Source organism: Juglans microcarpa x Juglans regia, chromosome 1S, assembly GCF_004785595.1.
Source record: "Juglans microcarpa x Juglans regia isolate MS1-56 chromosome 1S, Jm3101_v1.0, whole genome shotgun sequence".
Lineage (NCBI taxonomy): Eukaryota > Viridiplantae > Streptophyta > Magnoliopsida > Fagales > Juglandaceae > Juglans > Juglans microcarpa x Juglans regia.
The window spans coordinates 7,236,759-7,259,581 of NC_054595.1; the positions used below are offsets into that span (position 1 = coordinate 7,236,759).

Below are 22,823 nucleotides of genomic sequence, written 5' to 3' on the forward strand. Positions count from 1 at the left end.
ATTGATTGGGCCTGAGATAATTCAAGAAATGAAGGATCAAGTTCAATTTATAAGGACTAAAATGGTGGAAGCCCAAAGTCGCCAACAGAGTTATGCAGATACAAGGAGAAGAGACTTATCATTTGAGATAGGTGATTGGGTTTACCTTAAAGTCTCTCCGATGATGCGGGTTAAGCGCTTTGGCAAGAAGGGAAAGCTTAGTCCAAGGTATGTTGGTCCTTTCCAGATTATAGAGAAAGTTGGGCTAGTTGCTTATAGAGTTGCCCTGCCGGATTATTTTGGGGATGTCCATGATGTGTTCCATGTGTCGTCTTTAAAGAAGAGTTTTGGATAGCTAGAGCCGCGTTTTGTCGGCCCTGAACGTATTGAACTTCGGCCTAATCTTTCTTATGAAGTTGTCCCGACGCAGATTGTGGATGGGAAAGAGCAAAGGTTAAGGTCTAAGACAATACCTTTGGTGAAGGTGTCATAGGGCGATCCGTTGGCGGCGATCTGTTGGCTCAAGATTTCTCTTGGGAGAGAGAAGCTGTCATGAGAGAGCAGTATCCGTATTTATTTGATTGACTGGCGGTATGTTTCTTAAGTCTACTCTTGGTTGAATCTTATTCTTGTTTTAGCGTTAATGTTTGACTTTGCTAATTTTGAGGACGAAATTTTTTTTAAGGGGAGAGGATGTAACACCCCATATTTTAGTGTATTTTTACTGAAGGATTATTTTAATAATTTAAAAATTTATTCTCTTGTTTTAAAATTATCGGATATTTTAAATGGTTTATTTTATGATCTTTAAATTGTGAAAATTAAATTGTTATGTTTTCTTAATATTTATTTATTGTTGTACATTTAAATTTTTCTCCTTTTTGAATTAATTGATTGTTGGATTTAAATATTTTATTTTCATTTTATCATTACGTTTAAATTATTTTAATTGAGATGCTGTTTTAAAATTATTTTCGTTGGATCATTTTTGTGACCCAAGATGTGGGGATTGGACCTCATTTCTTTCCCTCCATTTTTGTTTTTCCCTTTTCTTTTCTTTTTCTCTTTCTTTTCTCCCCTCTCTCTCTCTCTTTCTCTCTCTTCCTGTGCGACCTTGCTCCCCTCTCTTCCCGCCCGTTTCTCTCTTCTCCCAGCCCAGCCGCCACGCACCGCCGTGCACCTCACCGCCCCTCCCGTCAGCTTCCCCATCGGCCGGCGACACCACCCCACCAATCTCAGCCTCCCTCGCGCCGTCGATAGCCCCCACGCACCACACCAAGCCACGGCGCTCTCTTCACTCCAGCGCCGCCGTCGCGCCACCTCCAGCTACCATTTCTTCACCACTTCATCCTCGACCTCCTAGCAACCCAATGGATCCAACCCTAGCTCCGATCCGTCACCGGTGAAGCCTATCTATCTCCATTTCCGATTTGGTCATCTTTGGCCTAAAACCACCATTTGCGCCGCCACCCACGGCAAACCACCACCACCATTGGCTTCACCGACCTCTCTAAGCCCTACCTTATCAATTTCGGGTCTTAGTTTGTCTCCATTCAAAAGTGGGTATTTGAGACCCACGGCCACAGTGTATTTTACACTATTACGTTGCTGTGTCGCCACCTTTTGTAGCTCCATGATCCTTCAGAAATTATTATATAGCACTATAAGTATTTTTTTAAAGAACTATTGTAATTTAAATATATTTTTGTACTAACTCATATTATTGTGATCTGGTTGGACATGCCGGACTGAGTCCGAGGAGTTCAGGGGTTGGATTGATTATGGATGGAGTTGTGTATTTGGTTGGTATTATGAAATGTTGGTTGCTGGTATGGTGTTGTTTATGTACATGGCATATTGCACGCATGATCATGTTTGTAAAGGAAATTGGGTTTTCGTGTACATGCATTCATGTTCATGTGTTTCATGAAAATTGGGTTTTCATGTATTAAAGGATTTTGGGTGCGTGTGTATCAGGACCTCAAGCCGAGATGGGGTATTATCTCGGTGGAGCTCCTCTGGTTACTCGGGAGCAGAATATACTGAGTGACGTCCCCTGGGTTGTCACTAGGCAACAACGGGATCAGATGAAATGGTCTCGTGCTGACTCCGTGGCCCTTCTGCTGGCAGGAGCTAGAGGATACTTGGCCGCGTACGCGCTGGGCGCAGAACTGGGCATCGCTCGTTACGTAGTGGGTGCTTAGCCACGAACGCACTAGGCGCGGAACTGAGCATCTCTACTAAGCCAGGACATGCGGATGATCTCTAGGGGAGATCATGATGCATTGGTTAATGGAATAATAGGATATTTTCTGAGAAAATAGCGTGTGTTGTTTAAAAGGATTTTATGTGATTCATTTTCTGGGAAAATGAGATTTTATTGATTTGGGTCATTTTCTGGGAAAATGACGGAGTATTATTTTTGGGCCAAAATGGGATTTTGGCGTTTGTTGAAAATATCTATTTTTGGGGAAAATAATATTTTTGGATCTAAGGCATATTTCATCATATGCATGCATGTTGGTCACATTAATTTATTTTTATCTCATAGTTGTTTGGTCTATACTTACCTGTTGTACCATTTTGTGGTAATGCAGATTTCGTTACAGATGAGGCTGAGGGTGAGCCTGAGGATTCGGCTCCACCCGAGGAGTGATCTGGGATCACTCGTTTTGGTTTGAGACTTGTAAAATATTTATTTTGGATGACTGTATAATTTTTAAACCTTTTTACTGATTGTTTAAATTGTATTAACCATTCTGGTACTTAGTTGACTTAATTATCCGCTGCGTTGTTTATTGTACACTGTTGCATGTACACACACTTGGCACTATCGTTGGGATGTGTGACCCTATTGTAACCATCCTGGCGTCTCGATTCCCGTGTCTCCTTACATGGGGTTGTGGGCGCCACACTTTGTCTATATTACTAAATTTGATGAACTTGGTATTTCTGCGAATTTTGCTCCATTTTCAACCTAAACTTTACCTAGTATCATTATAGTTAAGTTGGACTAAGTGTTGTCATAAGAGCACGTCAATACATTATTTTTAGACAGAAATAAAAAAAAGAAGGCATATTTCTCCTAATGCTCTATATCTTGCAATGATCTACTGTCGAAGCGCTTGGTGAAGCCAACCAACGAAATTCTAAGTTGTTCAGTACTCTTTTATCAAAGTTCTTAGGTTGTCAGCAATATTGAAAAAGTTCCTCTCCATATTTGGTTAGGAATGTAGAATAAGCAATTAAGATTGTTTATTTGGGCCGGATAAAAATCTGCTCAGTCCGGAACCCAAATAATTGGGTTCTGGTTATAGGTTCCAACCCAACTAAAACCCAGGCTGAAAATCGCATCAGCCGAACTGGCCCATGCCTGGCTAGTTATGGGTATTACACCCGGGTAGTAGATTTTAACCTTAGTACCTTTTTTTATAGAAAAAAAAATTAAAATCCGTTTAACTCTAACGTTAGGTTTGGATAGTGAGTTGAAATGAAACTTGAAAGTTGAATAAAATATTATTATAATATATTTTTTAATAATATTATTATTTTAGAATTTGAAAAAGTTGAATTGTTTATTGTATTTTATGTGAAAATTTGTAAAAATTGTAAAAATTATAATGATGAGATGAGATAAGATGAAGTGGGTTGAGAGTATTTCTCAATCCATACTAAGCAAGTCCTCCCGTGTCATTTCTCTTCTCTCTTATCTCTCTACTCTCCTCTCTCTCTCTAGCCCAACGAATATAACCCTAGCCTTCGCCTTCAAGTTTTTCCGCCGTCTCTCTCTCTCGCTCACTCGCCTCTGTTGTTTGACTTTCAATAAGTGTCTCTTCTCTCTCTCACTTCAATAAGTCTTTCTCTCTCTCTCTCTCTCTCTCTCTCTCTCTCTCGATCGATCGATCTATGAGCAATGCCTTTGAACAAATCTTATGTGGGTAAAATGTATATGAGTTCTTTTGCTAGATCTGCTATTTTTTGTTAAACATTGTTTTTTTTATGAAGTTTTTTAGGGTTTACGTTTTGGTTCTTCTGTTTCTCTTTCTTGTATTCTTTTATTTTTTTGTGAATTTTAATGAGAGATAGATAATCAGGCCATTAGCATAAGTTCGCAAGAGGAAGATCAAGACGGAATATACTTCAAATTAGTCAGTCGGTCCCACAGCGAGAGAGAGAGAGAGAGAGAGAGAGCTCTAGGGGTACTTCTTTTGGATGAATGCAGTGAGTGGCTATATACTTTTCTAGGATGCCCTATATGTTTTCTTTTCTGTTAGAACCCCTTGGAAAAAAACCTTAGCACACCTCTCACCCTCTCCCTCTTCTCTCCAGAGCTGACCTCGTCAGAAAACCTAGAACAGAGAAGGGGTTTGGTGCTTTGGCTCCTCCTTCCCTCATCCCTCAACCTTTTCGAAGTAGGGAGAATTGCTGATCTGCTGTTCTCTGGAGCCCAACGAAGACCATGCGCCCCACCTTAAGATTTTCAAGGCACTGATCCTTCAAACGGGCGAAGAATCTCGTCGAACGGAGAGGCGAGTGAGCTCACACATGGTCCAAAGTGCGAGCATAACATCCACGTGCGACCGCAAGTGGAGCTTTACCACCACCACATGTGGCATTTGTGGGATCTGGGTCATTGGTTTCTTCAGACTCCTGTCCGTTGTACTTCCAAGGTGGCACGTGTCCCTTAAAAGCCACCATAGTCTCCGTGTTTGTTTTTTTTATTTTCTCTATGGTTGAAGATGCGGATCTACAACTTTTCAAGTTGTATTTCGCTATTTTCTCATGTATCATTTACGCTTTTTATTATTTCCTTTGTTTTAGGCGGAGTGTGGTCTTTCAGACGGTTTGTCTGTTGAGAGTTATAGAAGTTAAGACCATACCAGTCACAAAAGGAATTTGTGTATTGGTGGGCCCCAACCTTGAGTAGTTGGCTTGTAATCTGGGTTTTTTCCTTCATGTTAGTGAATGGAGTGCAGGGACCAATAAAATCAAAGGAACATTGATAAGAGTTGATGGATCAGGTGAGGACCGTGAGCCTATAGAGCTGAACCCCTGTTGTATATTTCAGTACTTTCAAATATTCCTCTAGTGCGTATTAAACTTGAAGAAATTAGCTGTTTGCAAATCTGGGATGAGACAGATGTTGAGAGTTGAAACAACTCGTTTAAAAAAATTATTTTGGTCCCCAGCAGATTTAAATGTTAGATGTATTTTAGGTGACTTAAAACCTAGATTGGAAGTAAAGATTACAGGACCAGTTGGGAAAGAAATGCTTATGCCAAAAGACCCCACTGCCACCATCATCATGGTATATCCAGTTTCTTCATCTTTAGCATGTATAGTTTTGAGCAATTTTGTGCATTCTACCTATATTGAGTATGGTTTGGTGTCCTAAAAATAATTTTCTTTAATGCAATTGATTATAACAATGTAGATTATAAAGGTATTGATCAATTATTCTAAGCAAACTAGGGTTATAACAGTTCATGTCCTCACCATTTTTAATGTTGTTATTGTTGTTGCTCGTTGTCTAGTGATCATGTCTATATATGGTCTTAGACTACCCTAAAAAAAATTCCTAGAAGAAATATAAACCTTTTTGTCATGTTTTAATTCATAAGGTACATAAAGAGATATTCAATGAAGGAATTGTCAAAATCAAATGCTGCCATTGCTCAATGGTGCAGTGATAGGTTTGTGGAAAAGACATGAACTTTTTAGCTCTTTCCTCAAAGGATGTGGGTATGTATTGGACTTTCCAAGAATGAAGTTTCTGTGACATTTAGTGTGATGTTTCATGCCACATGTATCAGCTAGCAGGACTTCTTGGCATTTATCCCCCTGTTGTTTTTTCCTTTTTCCATACCAGGATGCAATGTTGGATGAGTTTAGCCAAAAGGAAGGGGGAGAGGGAGGGATTATATTATCGAACTTAAACAAATCTAAATTGGTAGAAACTCTAATTGATTCATTAAAAATGGCAGCAAGAAAAAGAGCTTGCATGACAACTTTCCCATCCCTCTGGAGCTGTAGAGGAATGCATTGATTGGATGAAGCAGACCCATTCTAAGTGTTTAAAGACATAGTAACCATTGGCTCTCTGTAATCCACTTTTGATATGTAATTTTCAGATATTGTAATTTTGTATTTTATAATGTAATGTATAAATACCACATAATGTAATACGTAGTGAATTGCATTATGTATTGCATGCATTTTACATGATAAATATTGATTTTTTTTTAGATGCCTTTAGTTGAAAAGGTAATTAGTTGTTTTATATCTATGCGTTTCAACATTTTTTCTTGAAAAAAGTGTAATAGAATATAGGATTTTAAATAAATAAAAAATTATGCTTTTCAGTATTATTAAATTTTTTTCATTTTAATTAGGCTTTTGTAAAAAAAAAAAAATCTGGCACAACCCGAATGATTCTGAGGTTTTTAGAACCCAGATTTCTGGGTTGTAAAAATCCGAATTCATCTGGATTTTGGCCCAGGTCATTCGGCCAGGTTTGAGATTCGAGTTCTAGACTGGGAATACCAGGATACCCGGTCTGGAACCCGAATGAACAATGCACTACACAATATTATTTAGTGAATAGAATGGAGATTTTTCTTCTTCTTTTTGAATGTGATTGAACCCAAAAGAGGAGGTGAGTATGGATGTGAAACGAAATTAATGCTTATTTCGCAACTATAAGATCCTTTGAGATTTTCTATTGAGCTGCGATAGGAAAAGTTTTAGGATCTCCACCCTTCCTTTGTTGCCCTCTTTCCTAGCATTTGAATGACGATACACCCCTACATATTGTAATAATAGAAAAAAAGGTTATTTGTACATTAAATCTAAGTACTATAATTGGGGCACGTTTACGGAGTGGAATGAGATAAGATGAGAATTTTGTGAATAGTAGTAAAATAGTTTGTGAATAGTCATGATATAGTTTGAGTTAAACATTTTTTGAGTTTTGGAAAAAGAGAGAGAAAATGTTGAATAAAAAATATTATAAAATTAAAATATTGTTAAAATATTGTTTTATAATATTATTGTTGTTTGGGGATTTGAAAAAAATGATTGTTTTCTATTTTTTGTTTGAAAATTTGTGAAAGTTATAATGATTAGTTTGAAGAAAAAATATTCTAACCGGTCACACTGTTAATGGCTAAAAACAACCTTCAATGAATTTTTGCCATGTATCCCATCCATGGGGCTAACAATGAGACCTTGCCGCACAGAACCACAAAGACCCATGGAAGGGAAAAAACAATCTAGATGATCCCCTTTTGCCCAGATCCTTCATCCTTCTCTTCTCTCCCATTTAAACCCCTTGCAAACCGTTCCAAAGCATTTCTGAATGCAAAAATGTGATGCTAGAGAGAGAAAGAAAGAAGAAAATGGCCAGAGGTGAGAGAGATAGAGATGATGGTGGCAGTTTCGTGATGCAACGCCATTTCATGGTGCCAAAACCTTTGGTTTTCTATTGTTCTTTTTTTTTTTTTAATATTTTGGAGTTCATTCTTGATTTTTGTGAGAGAAATGAGCTTCAGAGCCTTGATGTGTGAAATCTGTAGTGCTTTTTTGGGATTTTCATTTGGCTTTCTTTGTCTAGGTTTAAATTTCCACTCGTAAGGTTTTATTTTTAATTTGTTAAATTAGAAGAAAAAGTGATAATATACAGAAAGTTGGCAGTGAAGATGGGTTTGGGATTGTTGGGAGATTCACGAACTAATGGGGTTTTCTTTTATTCTCCAAGTGAATGAATGTGATTCATCCAGTATTCTGGTTCAAGGAGTTTTTTATGGGTATTTATGATCGTTCTATTTTTTCTTGATTGGGTTGGAAAACAAAAAGAGAGAAATTTCTCTCTTTGAATAGGGCATTACTTGACCTTTAAGTTGTAAAAGCTATGAAGGCTAGCATGGTGACGCTGGCCAGTGCTGTGAAAATAAGAGGAGGGAAAGTATGAATAACAGGTACTTCGTTCTTCATCGAAATCTTCTTCTACTGTTGCTATTGCTTTGGGTGTTCAAGATATTTATAGAAGTCACATGAAGACGTAGCTGCTTTTTTTCGTGGTTTTGAATTTTTTATTTGATGTGTTGAGTCTCGTGATATGGAGTGTTGGATTGCTGATGCGATCAATTTTTATTGGGAGTTGTTAAAACCCTAGGAACGGACTAACAGTTCTGAAGTGGAACCGCAGTTTGAAAATATTTGTATTTGAATTATGTTTGGAAAGAAGATGAGATGAGATTGAAATTTTGGGATGATATCTATTTCCAAATGAGCTAGTTCAGTATGCAAACTCTTTCTAACAACTTAAGATTACGTTTGGATATTGAGTCGATCTCAGATAATTTATGAATAATAATTAAAAAGTAATGAATAATTTGTAAATAGTAGTGAATTGTTTATGAATAGTAATAACCAAACATAGCCTTAAACATAGTGGAATCTTTGTTCTATGTAGTACTGAAGAATCAATTTGATGGCTTTCATGTTCCTCTCTTTCTCTTCCCCTCCCTTCTTCCCTCTTTGTGTTTTTTCTAGCTGTCATCATCTTTCTCACAAGTTGTCACAACATCCCAATTTTAATCATATAAAATGGAATATCCCAATTTTTGTTTTTATTTTTTATATGAAATAGACATCATTTCATTTCATAAGGAAGTTACATCTATGACTCAAGTTACAAGCCAAACTAACTTCTGTTGTAAACTTTTCCGTACAAAAATATCTTTGCGACAGATATTGTCTGAACTTCAAAAAACTGTCAAAAGAGAGTATCAATTTCTGTATGAAACAGAGGTAAAACCAACCCACATTCACACTCGATCCTCCAATGTAGGAGAAGTAAACACCACACCCATCCTCCGAACCAGAGGAGGGAGGAACTAACATTGATATGGACATAAGTCCAATAGCTTATTTCACTTTATTTTTCCTACAAACAAAAAACCTAACAAACAAACACCAACAAAACACACCGACATAAAATCAGAAAATACCGAAAACAAAAAACAACAGAATCGGGAAAAGCATAAAAGGAAAACACTCGTGGTGTGTGAATGATACGTGCCACTATGGGAAGGAGCCAATCGGTCTGGTGCCGGAGTCACTGGGCCCTGAGCTGCTGCCCATGGCATCAACGGAAGTTGATTTGCAGTGACTCGAGTGCGCCATGTGTTCGCTTTAAACAACAAGTCAGTGCGACGCCCCTCTCTGAATGGCACCCAATACAGTCGATTGCAAGATCGGCAGGTGAGGATTCTTCTGGTGGTGCGCGTGGAGGAAGATGGTCACCAGAGAAGCTCGAATTGATTACCCTCCCTTATTTGGCCGAAAAAAAAGGAAAAAAAAAAAAAAACGAGAAAAGCACCTAAGCTCCCTCATACGTTTGAACGTTTTTTGTTGGCGTTCGAACACCTTGGTGGGACGAAATTCAGCCGTCCCAGAAAAAAATGGCAGTTTGAACGTATTGAAACAGTCTAACAAATTTTCATCCCAAAATATATTTTTTGGGATGAAATTGTTACTTTCTTTCCAAAATACCTTTTGGGATAGTGATATTGGGACGACCTTGAGATACTTTATTTTTGTCCCAAAATATATTTTGGGACAAACACCAAATCTTTTGGGACGAAAAGCTTCATCGCAAAAGACATGATCTGTTGTAATGATCACATAATTTTATGAGTACTATTTGATTAGTTAACTAATTATGTACGTTAACGATGAGAACATGAAGGGATAAATTCTATGGAACATAAATCCAAATCCAGCTGCAAAACAATCATTTGTTTCAAGACCTCAGTGTCTAAAATTATTAGTACTTGCTTACCCATCATTCATTAATCCATTAAGAGAAGGTGCATGCATGGTATTGATCAGCAATATTAGGGTTAAGAAGAAAGAAAAAGAATGCATAATATTTCTCAAAATATTCGATGCCCTGCATTTGAATTAATACGATCCTTCTAGAGTCTTCACTCCTTTCACAAAAAGTCCTATATAAGGCTATCAATGATATGGGACAAGGCGGCCGTTTATTTCCTAGCTTCTTTTGTTGGGGAACGCAGAGTACGTATTTAGCATACTGAAATGCAGAAGTTTTCCACTCCTTTTTGACACCTCGTAGAATAAAAATATTCGGTGTGAAACTAAATACGTACGTACCTTAAGATTAATGATGGCAACGACTGGGAAAGCACTAGTAGCGATGAGGCCGTGGGGAATCTAAAGTAGCATAAAAGTCATGAAGGAAAAGTGACAAGTTCAATGCCCATGAGGGCATTCGTGAACAACAATGTGCAGTGCATCAACAACTCCATCCTCTACAATTGTTCATGCACTCACCATGATCCTGGGGTGCACCTTGCTCTCTCTAGAAACTAAGAAGCCCTACGCAGAGTTCCATGTCAAGGATCAGAGCTAGAGAGATCAGACTTATAAGAGAGGTTAAGCAGTGTTTGATGTTAGGCTAAGGTATACATGTAAGAGAATAAGAATGCATGGGTCCTAATTCTTGATAGCTAGCTAGGTTCCACTTCTAGTAAACTGTACGTAGTTTAAGATTGTCGATGATCAATGGATGTCGACAAATAATACGATATCCTCTCTCATAAATATTATAGCAAGTGTTTTTTAGCAGAAGAGCACAACCAATTGTCAATTGCCTATATGTGTAGCACATGATGACTACCTACTCAGATTTGTCCATTTTATATATAATACCTTTGATATTGGTATTAAATGGAATATCATAATTTAGATATTGAAGGTGATTTTCTTTTTTCAAAACAAAAAAAGAAAATGAAGTTGAAGATCCAAAGGCTATTGAACTATTGGCAGTTTTTAGGGGGCTTCGACTGTGTTCCTCTATGGATATCTTGAATCTACTAGTTGAAAGTGATTGCTTGCTGGTAGTGCAATCCTTATAGCAAAATGATATGGGGGACTCCATCCATGGGATTCTGTTTGCAGAAGTATAGAGGCTGAAATGTTGTTTTGGAAGTTGTTCTTTTAATCATGTGTATAGGGAGGGGAACATGGCAGCTTGTCAGATTGTCAGGAATGGGTTGATAGTATTGAGATGTGGTGGAATTGTATTCCAGACTTTCTTTCTCAAGTCATTTGGCTTGATAAACGCCTGCAATTGTTGATCTCAATTGAAGATGTTTGTTTTGTCAAAAAAAAAAAAAAAAAGTTATATGAAATTTAAAAACTTTTTTTTTTTGGTTGATAATCAAATATTTCATTGAATCACCAAATAATTGTCCTTGCAAAATATTGCTTCTTTCAAGCCAAATAGCTTGAGGTACAAAAGAAGGACACCCCTCCCACCACATTTCAATATCATCAACCCCCTATGCATATCTTGCCAGTAGATGAGCTGCTGAGTTGCCCAATGTATTAACATAAGAAATCTGAATATCACTGAAACCACTCATTAACCTTCTGATATCTCTAAGCAAATAATCAAAGTCTGTTAAAAAATTTGAACTATCCTACAAAGCATTTACTAGAGTCAAACAATCTGTCTCTAGCAGCAAATTCGGCACCTCCCACTGAGCACACAGCTGTGGACCTCTCAACATGGCAATCGCTTCAATAAACTTTGAAGAGAGAACTTCCCTTTCCACTTTACTGTATACCACAACCACATTGCCTTTATCATCTCTGAGAAGCACACCAATACCAGCTTTCTGTTGATAAAAAAAATAGCACCATAAATATTCATCTTTAAATATCCAACTGGAGGAGGAGCCCAACAAACCACCCTTTTAATATCTTGGAGCACAACATTCCCTTTTCTGGATTGTCGTTAAAGTAATAAATTTTTGGCAGCTGTTTATCGAGAAGAGGTAAATGAGAAGGTAAATAAAAAAATTCAAACAAATTTAGAAGAGATCATAAATTTACAAATGTTAAATAAAACATAATAAAAGTAGAAAATAAACATTGAGTTTATAGACAAGTCAGTATTGTATTTAGGCGTATATTTACAATATTGAATGTTTCACAAGAAAAGATTTGGAACGTTTATGCTGTTGCTTTAGTTACAGGACTAATAGAGAGGATGTTGAGATTGTTCTGACGCAATTATCCATGTTGATTTATTTATGCGCCTAAATAGATAATCCATTCTCTCTCAGAAACTTTACTTGAAATGTTTTCTAAATATGGTAGATGCTCCTGTAATGATGAAAAGATCATGTAAAAAAGAATGTATCAAATTTTTAAAATAGATTTATGAATGTACATTTTACCTCGCCTATGTGTTCCAATAGATCAATGGCTGTACAATCCATTATTTCTTCGACTATTGATCCAAAAACGACAACTGCTATACATACACTATTATCATTTACTTCCATATAGGCTCGAAAAACTACAAATAATGAAACAATTTTTATTGGTTAATATTAATAGTTATTAATTATATTTGAAATATGATGTGAAAATTTAGAATTTAAAATTATGAAGTAAAATATTTACCGTGGTTGGGAGATACTTATGTTCTTGCAATTATAGCATAGGAATTTCTCATTGTATTCATATCCAGTTTCTTTATTGCAATTTGCATAGGACATGTAGTAGAAGATTTGATGTAAATCAACTATAGAAAATCTTCCTCAAACCCAATATCTTGATTTCTGTAAGACATAAATATATAATATGACAATTAAGAATAGATACTTATGAAAGTCAATATTATTTGAATGTAGAGATAAAATAAATTTCAATATAACATGACTCCCAAGATTAATGTTTATTTTTTAAGAAATTCAATATTTTTCATAAAAATCTTATGAATACTTAATTTTGTTTTTTGATCATTTATTTATATTGGCCGATTTTTAAGTAGTATTTTTTTCCACATGGGAAGCCCAAAATTGAACATCAAAAGCCCCACTACCCCTAAATTTCGCAGAAACCCTCCCCTGCACCCTATGCGACGCTGTTTGTAGAAGAAACCCTACATATTTATTCTCTGTATCTCCTTTTTGTCTCTGTGTCTCTCTCTGTCCCCATCTCATCTGCCACCACTTCTCTTCCTCTCTCTTTGTCGCTAGATGCAGCTGTGGCCATACAAATAAAGTAGAAATGCCGGCCCTCTCCATCAGTCAAGCACAGTGTCTTCTCTAGCATTTTTGCTCCGTTCGTTCTCCACGAAGAAATGCCGCCACTCTCCACCGCTGCGAAGCACACACCAACTGAGTGATTCGGTGCACAGAAATACGACCATTGTCCACGAAGAAAAAACTACACCTTTCCATCTCTTTTGTGTCTCTCTCTTTCTCTGTCTGTCTATCTCTGTTTCTTTCTTAGAAAATATATTTGTGAATCGTTAGAAATCTAAAGAAATTTTTTGGTTGCCATCATATGCGCACTACAACAAATATTGATTTTTCCCAGGAGTGACTCTCGTGGGAAAAAGTATATCATTAGTGGGAAAAAGAAATTTTCCCACCAATTTGTTTCGTGAGAGACTCGTGGAATATAATGGGTGGAGAAAAACTCTTTTTTCACCAAACCACAAGTTCACGGGAACAACCTTCTTTTTCCCATGAACTACCATGGTGGTTGAAACTTTTTTTTTTTGTGGTAAATAAGGTTTCATCTAGTGTAATGTGGTGGGCAATAACATCATTTTCCATGAGAGGAGGTTGTGGCAAAACCTGTTTACCCATGACATATCTTCGTGGAAAAAGTTGCCTTTAGTATTTTCGATGAAATACTTTCTTGGGAAATATATATTTTTCACAAAATATTTGGTCGGAAATACTTATTTACGAAGAAATCTTATCACGGGAAATAATTTTTTTCAGCAAAAAAAAGTATTTGCCACAAGTTGCATTCACAGCAAATGCTAAGAAATTTCAGAAAAAAAAAATCATAAAATAAAAAAATGATTCAGAGCCAAAAATAATCATAACAAATAGTCTAATATAGGCTAAGCATCGACCTTATTTAGAAAACACACAAGTGATGGCACACCAACTTGCACAAATGCATTCACAAATCCTCATATACTTTACTCTAAAAGCACCAAACAATGCATAAGCTAAACAAATATGATGGATAAAATTTACAAGCCACCATTAGAAGGATGCCCACTTGGCGAGCAAGCAGAATATGTTCCTTGGTTTGCGGCATGGGGCCATTGGGGGCAGATACAACAAGAATACCCCCATCCATTTGTGCAGCACCCATAATCATGTTCTGTAGATAATGATATAGGTGCATGAGGGCATACAAATTTTAGATGAAGAGAAATGCTATAAATTATAATTGAGGTATTATTAATATTCAAATTGAGTAGATGAGCAAAAGAATAATAATGAGAGGTCATATAAGAAGCTATTTGATCTAATTTTTCATTTTCACCTACATTTTGTTCACATCCAAACCAATATGTGATTTATTTACATAGTCACAAGGGATGTAAGATGTTTAAACAAACACTCGTAGAAGTAAACATAAGTTAATGATTCATGAAACGAGAATAAGCATATATAGATTGATATAATGTGAAAAAGTGAACACAGCTCATCAACGAGTTTGTCTTGCAAAAATTTTCAAATGGATTTAGCACAATTCCTTCATAACAAAATGAAATAAGTTATACAGGTTACCTTAACATAATCTGCATGTCCTGGACAATCTACATGTGCATAGTGTCGCTTAGCTGTTTCATACTCCACATGTGCCTGTAAAATCATTTGACGCTAAGGTAAGCCATAAAGGTCTTTGAGAAGATGAATGAATCTCTTTAAATAAGCAAGATAGAATGGCATGGCAAAAAAAGTGCATGAACAAGATTCAAAAACTATATTCCAATCGTTGCAATTGTAATTCCTCTCTTTTTCTCTTCTGGAGCTTTGTCAGTTTCATCGAACACAACAGCCTTAGCTTTCCCTTCTTCTGCTAGCACTGAAGCAACGAAGTTAATAGACAAAGTCAATCTATAACTAAATTTCCAAGTAAACCCACAAAGTAATGAATTACAATAGTGGAAGCATGGAAAGAGATCCCATATGAGATGTACCTCTAGCCTTTGCCCTTCCTCTGCTACTGCGGCCCCAACCACGACCATTTGGTGAGCCCTCTGGAAAATACAAAACAATTGAACAAATTCGTGTACAATAATTTCAGACCAATAAGGAAAATCATGATGTGGGACTACCTCCTTCATAATCAAACTCTGTGGATGCCTTCACCTGTTCTGCAGGTAAAGGAGGCTGGTACCTGAGAACACCATAAATTCATAAGTTTTAAGCGATGTTAAATATCTGCAACTAATGAGAACTTAAAAAAAAAAAAATAGAGAAAATCTTGCTAAAAACTGTTCCAGCTAAAAGCTCATCATTTAACATAGTTTCTTTCACTTTTAGCCCATTAATCCCAAAAATGCAAGTGAAAGAAGTCTGGCTTCCCTTCAAAATTTAGTACCTACTACTTATAAAAAAAAATTTAGTACCTACTCACGTTCTGACTCGTGAGTTGAAAGTGCCTAATGCTACATCAACCAAACTATAGTACAATTTACAAAACTTGCAAAGCAACTAACGCTTCCAGTCCAACCAATGCAATCCATGTGTAGCCATCACACAACAGTTTGAAAACTTCGCAACCAGGTACTAAGAGAAAATATCAGAGTCTCCTAGATGAAAAGCAACATGAAAAAAATGGTGACAGAAATCGATCACGACATATCACCAACACTGCAAATTTATCTCACAAAACGCTTCAAGTATTTAATAAACCTCCACAGTGTGTAATGCAGAAAACCATTTTTTAATGAAAAGTGTCAAATATTTTGGTCTCAGCTGCTCTCTTGGTTTCCTCTCGTTTTCTCTTCTCTCAAGGTGCAATTCTAACAAATTGAGTAGTTGAAAATATTTGAAATAGTAAATTTACATAGATACAAATCAGACTAGGCCCTCAACACCACACCATACACGTCTATATACACTAAAACAATGCACTTGAGACACAAAGGTAGGATTTTTACCATGCTTAAGGGCTGGACAGCTAAGGAGGCGTGCGGGAGGTGCTCCTGCATCCATGGGTTGCTCATGGTGCTCTTGCATCTTGCCTGGAGGCCAAGATGGTGGCTCACGGCGGCGGGGAAGGCCACTGTAATCAAAAAATCGTGGGGGGTGTGCCGTGGAGACCCGCAAGAGAGACTGTGCGAGGGAGAGAGACGCACGAGCTGGGGTGGAGCTGGCGGAACCGTAGGGCGGCTGAGGGTGGCGATGGCCATGGCTGGAGACAACGAAGTTGCACGAATCTGTTGGGATCCGAGAGGCAGAGGGAGAGAGAGAGAGAGAGAGAGAGAGAGAGAGAGAGAGAGAGTCAGCTAGAGGGAGGGCTGAGGGAGAACACCCACGGGGGCTCCATGGCAACGGGAGCAGTTCGCGGTGGCGCAATAGGGAGGAGAGGCTCAAGTCTCGACAGTCGCGGAGAGAGAGAGAGGGAGGAGAGTATCGTGGGGGGTTTTTTTTGGGGGGGAGGGGGTGGGAAGAAACGAGCAGGGGTTTTAATTTTAGTAGTATTTCCGGTGGATTATTATCGCCGCAATAACTGATCACACCGCCGCAAATACAAATAACCCATATTTAAAAAGGTTGATCTATTTGTGGCGAATAAACGTTGCCGCAAATGATAATAATCTCGTCGCAAAAAACTAATAACCCACGAGAGGGAAATTATTCTGTAAGACTATTTTCGGCGAGAAAATTTCGTCGCAAAAAACTAATTACCTTGTGGCAAAAACTAATAACCCACGAGAGCAACATATTTTTGATAGGTTTATTTGCGGCGACTATTACTCGCACCAAAAGGCGTTTGTTTCGTGGTAAAAAATCATTTTCCCACAAAGTTTTTCTTGCCAACATGATCTCGTGCCAAAAAGCTTGTATTTTTTTCCACAGATAATTTTCATGTCATCAGCCTACTATTTGCCACAATCATATATCATGGAAAAAGAATTCGTGGGAAAAGCTTATATTTGTTGTAGTGGCGTATGAATTGGTTTATGAATCCTTACAAATTTGATCTAACTTGGTTTTTTTGTACAAATTCGAGTACAATTATTTCTAATGGTGTGAGGAGATTTTGTTATTTTCTCTAGATATACACATATTACATCTTGTTTTTACATTTTATTTCCTTTAGTGTAAATGGGTATGATTTATATAGTGAATTTATATAATTTTGAAGGGATTTTCTTTGGATCTGTATTGGTTTCCTCCCTCTCTCTCTCTCTGCTTCTTTGTTAGAAATCTCCTTTATGAATCCTTACAAATTTGAACATATTTTGAATTTTTGTACAAGTCTGACTGTAAATTTGTGTAATGGTCTGTGCAATACTGACTTGTATATAAACTCACGGTATGATTTATTTATTGAGTTTATAGAAATTTGAATTATTTTTTTTGGATATGCGTTGCTTTTGTCTATGTGGGTATGAATTATTTCTTGAAGTTGAAGAAATTCAAACACAATGTGTCGGTGTGAAATCACTGTTCATGGAATTGGGGCAAACAAATAAAACCACAAATAAAACAAAAAACAAATCGAGGGACAAAAAGGGTAAACAAACAAAATATAGAGGTAAAACCGTAAATACACAGAATATAAAAAAAAGAGGATAAAAAGGCAAAACAACTCAACAGGAAGGGCAAAATTGGAAAAAAAAATTGAGACAAAAAACACTGTTCTTTTTGGATAGACGCTTTTATATATAAAAGAATATATGCTTTATGGAAATATGATGTCGCCGTGTTATTTGTAGATACCTAGGAGGAGGTTCGAGTATAAGCACCTGATCACCTTATTCTTCCTTTTCGTCAATGTTTTGTTAGAATTAACAATAAAAAAATCTAATAGGATACTAACTTTTTCTTTATTTATTAATATTTATTCAATACCACTCTTTTGAAACTTTGAAAGGTAAAAACATGCATGCATGGCATGCACTGGCAGCCAGAATTTATTCTACAGATTGGGATTGCTCATCTCCTTTGAGGGCAGTACTGTTGCATGTCCTACTCCATGGCCGGTCTCTTTATAATGTCGGTAATAGAATTATGTTGCCATGTAGGAAAGAATCTTCATTTGGTGTCTAGTTATATGACATTTTAGTTGGTTTTGATCTCATAGAATTTTTGTCTAAATTTTAAAATCTAAAGTGGAATAGTGATAAACTTATAAAAGTAGATCACATAATATTTATGGCTACACAAGTGAATTTATTGGACAACATTTAACGTTCATTAATAAATATGGTGAAACTCACATTATGTGTTTATCTCTTCTTTACTCTCGGCTCAAAAGTTCGAGCAAAAATTTTAAGGGATCGAAATTCATGTTCAGATAACTAAAAATCATGAGTTTTCTCATCTCATCCAATTCTCAAATTTAAAAAAAATATAAAAAATATAAAAAACTCATTTTCAAATCATATTTATATATACAGAAATATGTTTTAGCCTTGCGACTGGTAGTGGCTTCTTTGGCTGCCACCATAGGTGGCTGAATCTTGCCAGTTGGTGGCCAGACACTCTTGCCATGAAAGGCGGCCCAATCTAGAGAGCCCGGTCGCAGCGAAGAGTCTCTCGATGGTCTTGGCAGGCACAATGCTAGTTGGGTATTGGCTACGCACCCACAAAAACTACCAAATTATATATATATATATATATAAATTTGATTTGATTTATTATATTAAAATAATTATTACTTAATATTCCTCAAATATTTTAAAAATATTTTAGAACAATTCACAGCCATATCTCTATTATTGAAACCTACCCTAAATTGGTTGGGTGAAGTTGGTAGATTGCTTTTGCATGCTTCTCTATTAAGATTGATATGGTTATATATATTGTTTGCTTTATATCTTAATCAGTTGTTATATACATAGTTTTCCGCGCTTCTTATTTCCTATTGGAATATTTATTTGCTTGTAATTTACTTTTTGGATGAAAACAATTGTCTCGTATATTACATAGTACAGTTGCAATTAGGGTGTACTACTGATTCTGGTTACCGTATGTGTTTTTCATGAACTTATTTCACTTTTTATATATGTACAAGACAATTTTACTATGACTGAGTGCATGCGGCCTGAAAAAAAAAATGATTTCTGAAAAGTGTTCGATGTTCCTTCATTGATCTACTGATCTGGAAGCAATTGATGCAGCCTAGCAATGAACGCCTAAATTCTACACTCCTTGCACAAAGTCATCAGGTTGCCAACAATATGCATGGGATAAGGTTTCTTTGGTTCGTTACCAAAACAACATTGACCAGTCACACCCCTAGTTCAACTCCCATCGTCTCGAACTCCAAGAGTTCCCGCTCCTTCTGCCACATTGCCGACACGTCCCACCAAAACAACATTGTCGTTTTCTCCAGCAAAAACGTCCTACACTACCCAACATGCAACAAGTATGACAATTCAATCCTCTACAATTGTTAATTTTCAATGCCAATGCTAGCTTGTGTGTCTAGCCCAATCCCACCTTCATTTCTGCTCTTTGTTTTTCAATGCCCATGGGTGCATTCAAGAAAAAGCGAAGTGCAAAGTATTAATAATTCAATCCTCTGCAATTGTTCATGCACTCAACATGATTTGGGGTACGTACGCACACCTTACTTTCTTTAGGAATCCCTCTATCGAATTCCATAGCAATAACAACGGAACTCCCAAAATCATAGATCGTGATTGAAGCAGCATCAAGTCAACAAAATATATAGAGGAGGATACCATGCAACATAATCCCCCACAACGATGGATTAGTTGTTGTGTTTTTGCAATGTTTTGGTTTTACATGCTTAACTTGTTGCATGGTTTTAGTTTTGTTAAGTAAATTTAATTAGTTATTTTGTATAAACCCACAGTTCACGAAGGTGAGAAGATTCACTTTGTAACATTGTATAAGGAACGCATTACACCTCTCTATCTTGTCCTGCGACATAGGAATTCTCAAAATTCTTCAATTCAATTATTGCGTCATTCGTAATTACATCTGTAATTGTTCCTTATGAAATCCACACCCAATAAACAATTGATTTGTTTTTTTCCCTATGGAAGGATTTCGCAGGAGAAAAGGTCTTGACCCCATACATTAAAATCAAACTCAATCAACTCAATAAATATTCATGATACTTAGGTTGCGTCTGGATAGTGAAGCGATATGATCTGGCAAAGGTATTCGTATCGTGTTAAGTTATAATTCGACTATATTGGTTAACCCAATCCCAACCCATCTAATTAAATGGGTCAGCCCTTGAAACCCTAACAAACTCGTATAAATAACGGATAATTCCACACAACACGACCCACGTAATATTCCATATAAATGAGTTTAACTGGCCTGTGTATTTGTTTCAACCGAGTTAATATAATCTTGTACATGATACAAGGAGAACTATATAAATAGTTCAAAACTACAACTACATTTATGATAAAGGGTTTGATGAACAATATCTAAAGCAATTATGATAAAGGGTTTCATAGGCTTATCTACAATTGACCTATTTAATAATCATGTCTTATTAAGTCAACACATTTTGACCTTTTGACCATTTGTATCAAACATAAACCTAGTTATTTGGAGTCATAAATGTCCGTCCCTATTAACCACCTATGACTATGTTTCAGAAGGACTGTAATACTCTCATTGTATCACATTTCATGTAACTAAGGTCGGTTTTTTTTTTTCCTTTTTTTTAATTTTTTTTTTATCTAAGTATCAATGATTTAATTCTAATTGACATGACATTCTAGGAAAGGATGAGACTACCGCATATCTGCATTGGGAATATCTAATAATTACTCATAATATGGAGCTTAAAAACCACGTTCGCGATCTAGGAAATTATAATCACAAACATCATCTCTACAAGGTTCATCCACTACATAAAAAATAGCTATAGTAGTATTATTTCCCTTGGCAACAAGGGCTAGAAAATGTTTAGTTACAAGAAAAAACTGAAAAGTGAAAATATGGCTTAGTGACTTGGGTTCATTTCCATGCAATTATGGGAGCCAAATGTAGGCCTAAAGCAATGATATACCTATAACTCTTTTATAATTTATTATACAACTTGTGGGGAGGTAAAATACACTTGGACTAAAATGGCTTTCAAGACCCAACCCATCAAAAGGGGCCATCAGCGAGAAGGAGAGGGGACAAGAAGAGACAAGGGGATGAGGGTGACAGGAGAAAATGGAAAAGTAAGAAATGGTCAGACACTTAAAGTAGACATCCCTCACGACTATCGAGGTACACCCATGAAGAGAGGGTCAGATAAAAAGGGCAGGGTGCCTATGGTTTTGGGGACTTCCGACTCTTCAGTTCTTCTTCGATTGCTTCTTCAACTTGAGAGCTCTAGAGACAACTGCTTTTCCAGCAAATAGATCTGCAGCTCCCATTGTACAGTGAGAAGTGAGAGACTATGAGTAAACATGCTTATTATAGTGGAATCTTTCCTCTCCAAATCCTCGTGGACATAGGCCTAGTGTCGAATCATGTAAATCTGTGTGTTCATTTCATCTTATTTCATCTGTATTCAAATATATCACCATAGATGTATGCATCGGCACCGGACCACTGCCGGGGGCTCCACACGTCGCTGATTAAGGCCCCAACCATCTCACTGCGTCCCAGGAATGGATTTCTCTTCCCTTTCAAACTGTACATTTTTTGACATTAATAGTTGGTGCTGTTTGTGGGATTGGGATTTTTCTTGTAGCGGAAGCAGAAGAAGGATGATTTCTCGACTCGCTAAATAATCTTCGAAGGAGAAGATGAAACTCTTCTAGATAAGTATCTTCAGGCTTTCGACCTTTACTTTTATGACAAACACTACTGCAAGAAGTGAGCGATTAAAATTGCATTGCACTTTTTATACATTTAGCAAGTATGGTTGGGAATCAAACTTCCTAGCCACTCAAGCTTTAAATGCCATTGTTTTGTGTACTTTAAATACACAGTACATTTGAAAAACACTAGGAGCATACACAGGTTCACAGAAGCCGGGCACAGTGCCCATGCATGTTCAAATTGTGCGTATTCAAAGTTCACACGGGTGCACTTTGCCGTGCACCAAGAAACTCTGTGCCACATCGCCGCAAGGCCTGTTGACCCCTACCTGGGTGCCAGTGGCCCCTACTTACGGGCCATACCCGGCGTCTGAGCCGCGCATGAAGAGGCACAAAAGCATGCACCTAGATGAGCCATAACCCCGCGGTGGGGAAGCCAAAGGCAATCCACAAGCGACTAGTAGGTGCCATCTGTCGCCTAGGAAAAGGTCCACGACCACCTCCCCATGACAAAGATCGTCGCATGACCACGAGCATGGGACTGCCCGTTGCTGAGATTACCTCCGCCTAGACGCACCGTAGCACGATGGGGGTGCCAACAGCCACCATGGGGACTGCCGACATTTTATGTCCCCGCCTGAATACTGCCATCGCACCCTGTCACACGGTGGCTAGCGGTGGCTTGAAGTTGTGCACCAGTGCATGAGGCATGTACTGGACTCCACGACCATGGACACCGTAGCAGTGGCCTTCTCTTCATGGCCTCCACTCGTCGGCCATGCATTGTGGCCAAGCACTACACGACCTGCTCACCCACGATCATGCACAACGGGCAGAGCTCAGCGGCCTCCTTTCCTCGGCCATGTGCATCACAGTCAGTGGCCATGTACACTGGACTCCACGGCCATGCAGGAACGTGCAGGACTCCATGGCCTCCTCTCCATGGCATGTGACCATTAGCCATGGGCGAGCACCCTAGGCCTACGTGAATTCTATTTGGACC

The 22,823-nt window shown here is 37.5% G+C and overlaps 1 protein-coding gene across 1 annotated transcript; it reads right to left on the bottom strand.

The window, feature by feature from the left end:
- Positions 1-11,489: 11,489 nt before the first annotated feature.
- LOC121247266 (elongation factor Tu 2-like) lies at positions 11,490-22,471 on the bottom strand. The gene is made up of 8 exons (XM_041145642.1): positions 22,398-22,471; positions 15,173-15,234; positions 15,035-15,094; positions 14,834-14,919; positions 14,622-14,696; positions 14,079-14,208; positions 12,252-12,373; positions 11,490-11,687 (listed from the first exon to the last, which is right to left on the bottom strand). The coding sequence occupies exons 1-8, from the start codon at positions 22,469-22,471 to the stop codon at positions 11,490-11,492; spliced, it is 807 nt and encodes a 268-aa protein (XP_041001576.1).
- Between the last annotated feature and the right edge of the window lie 352 nt (positions 22,472-22,823).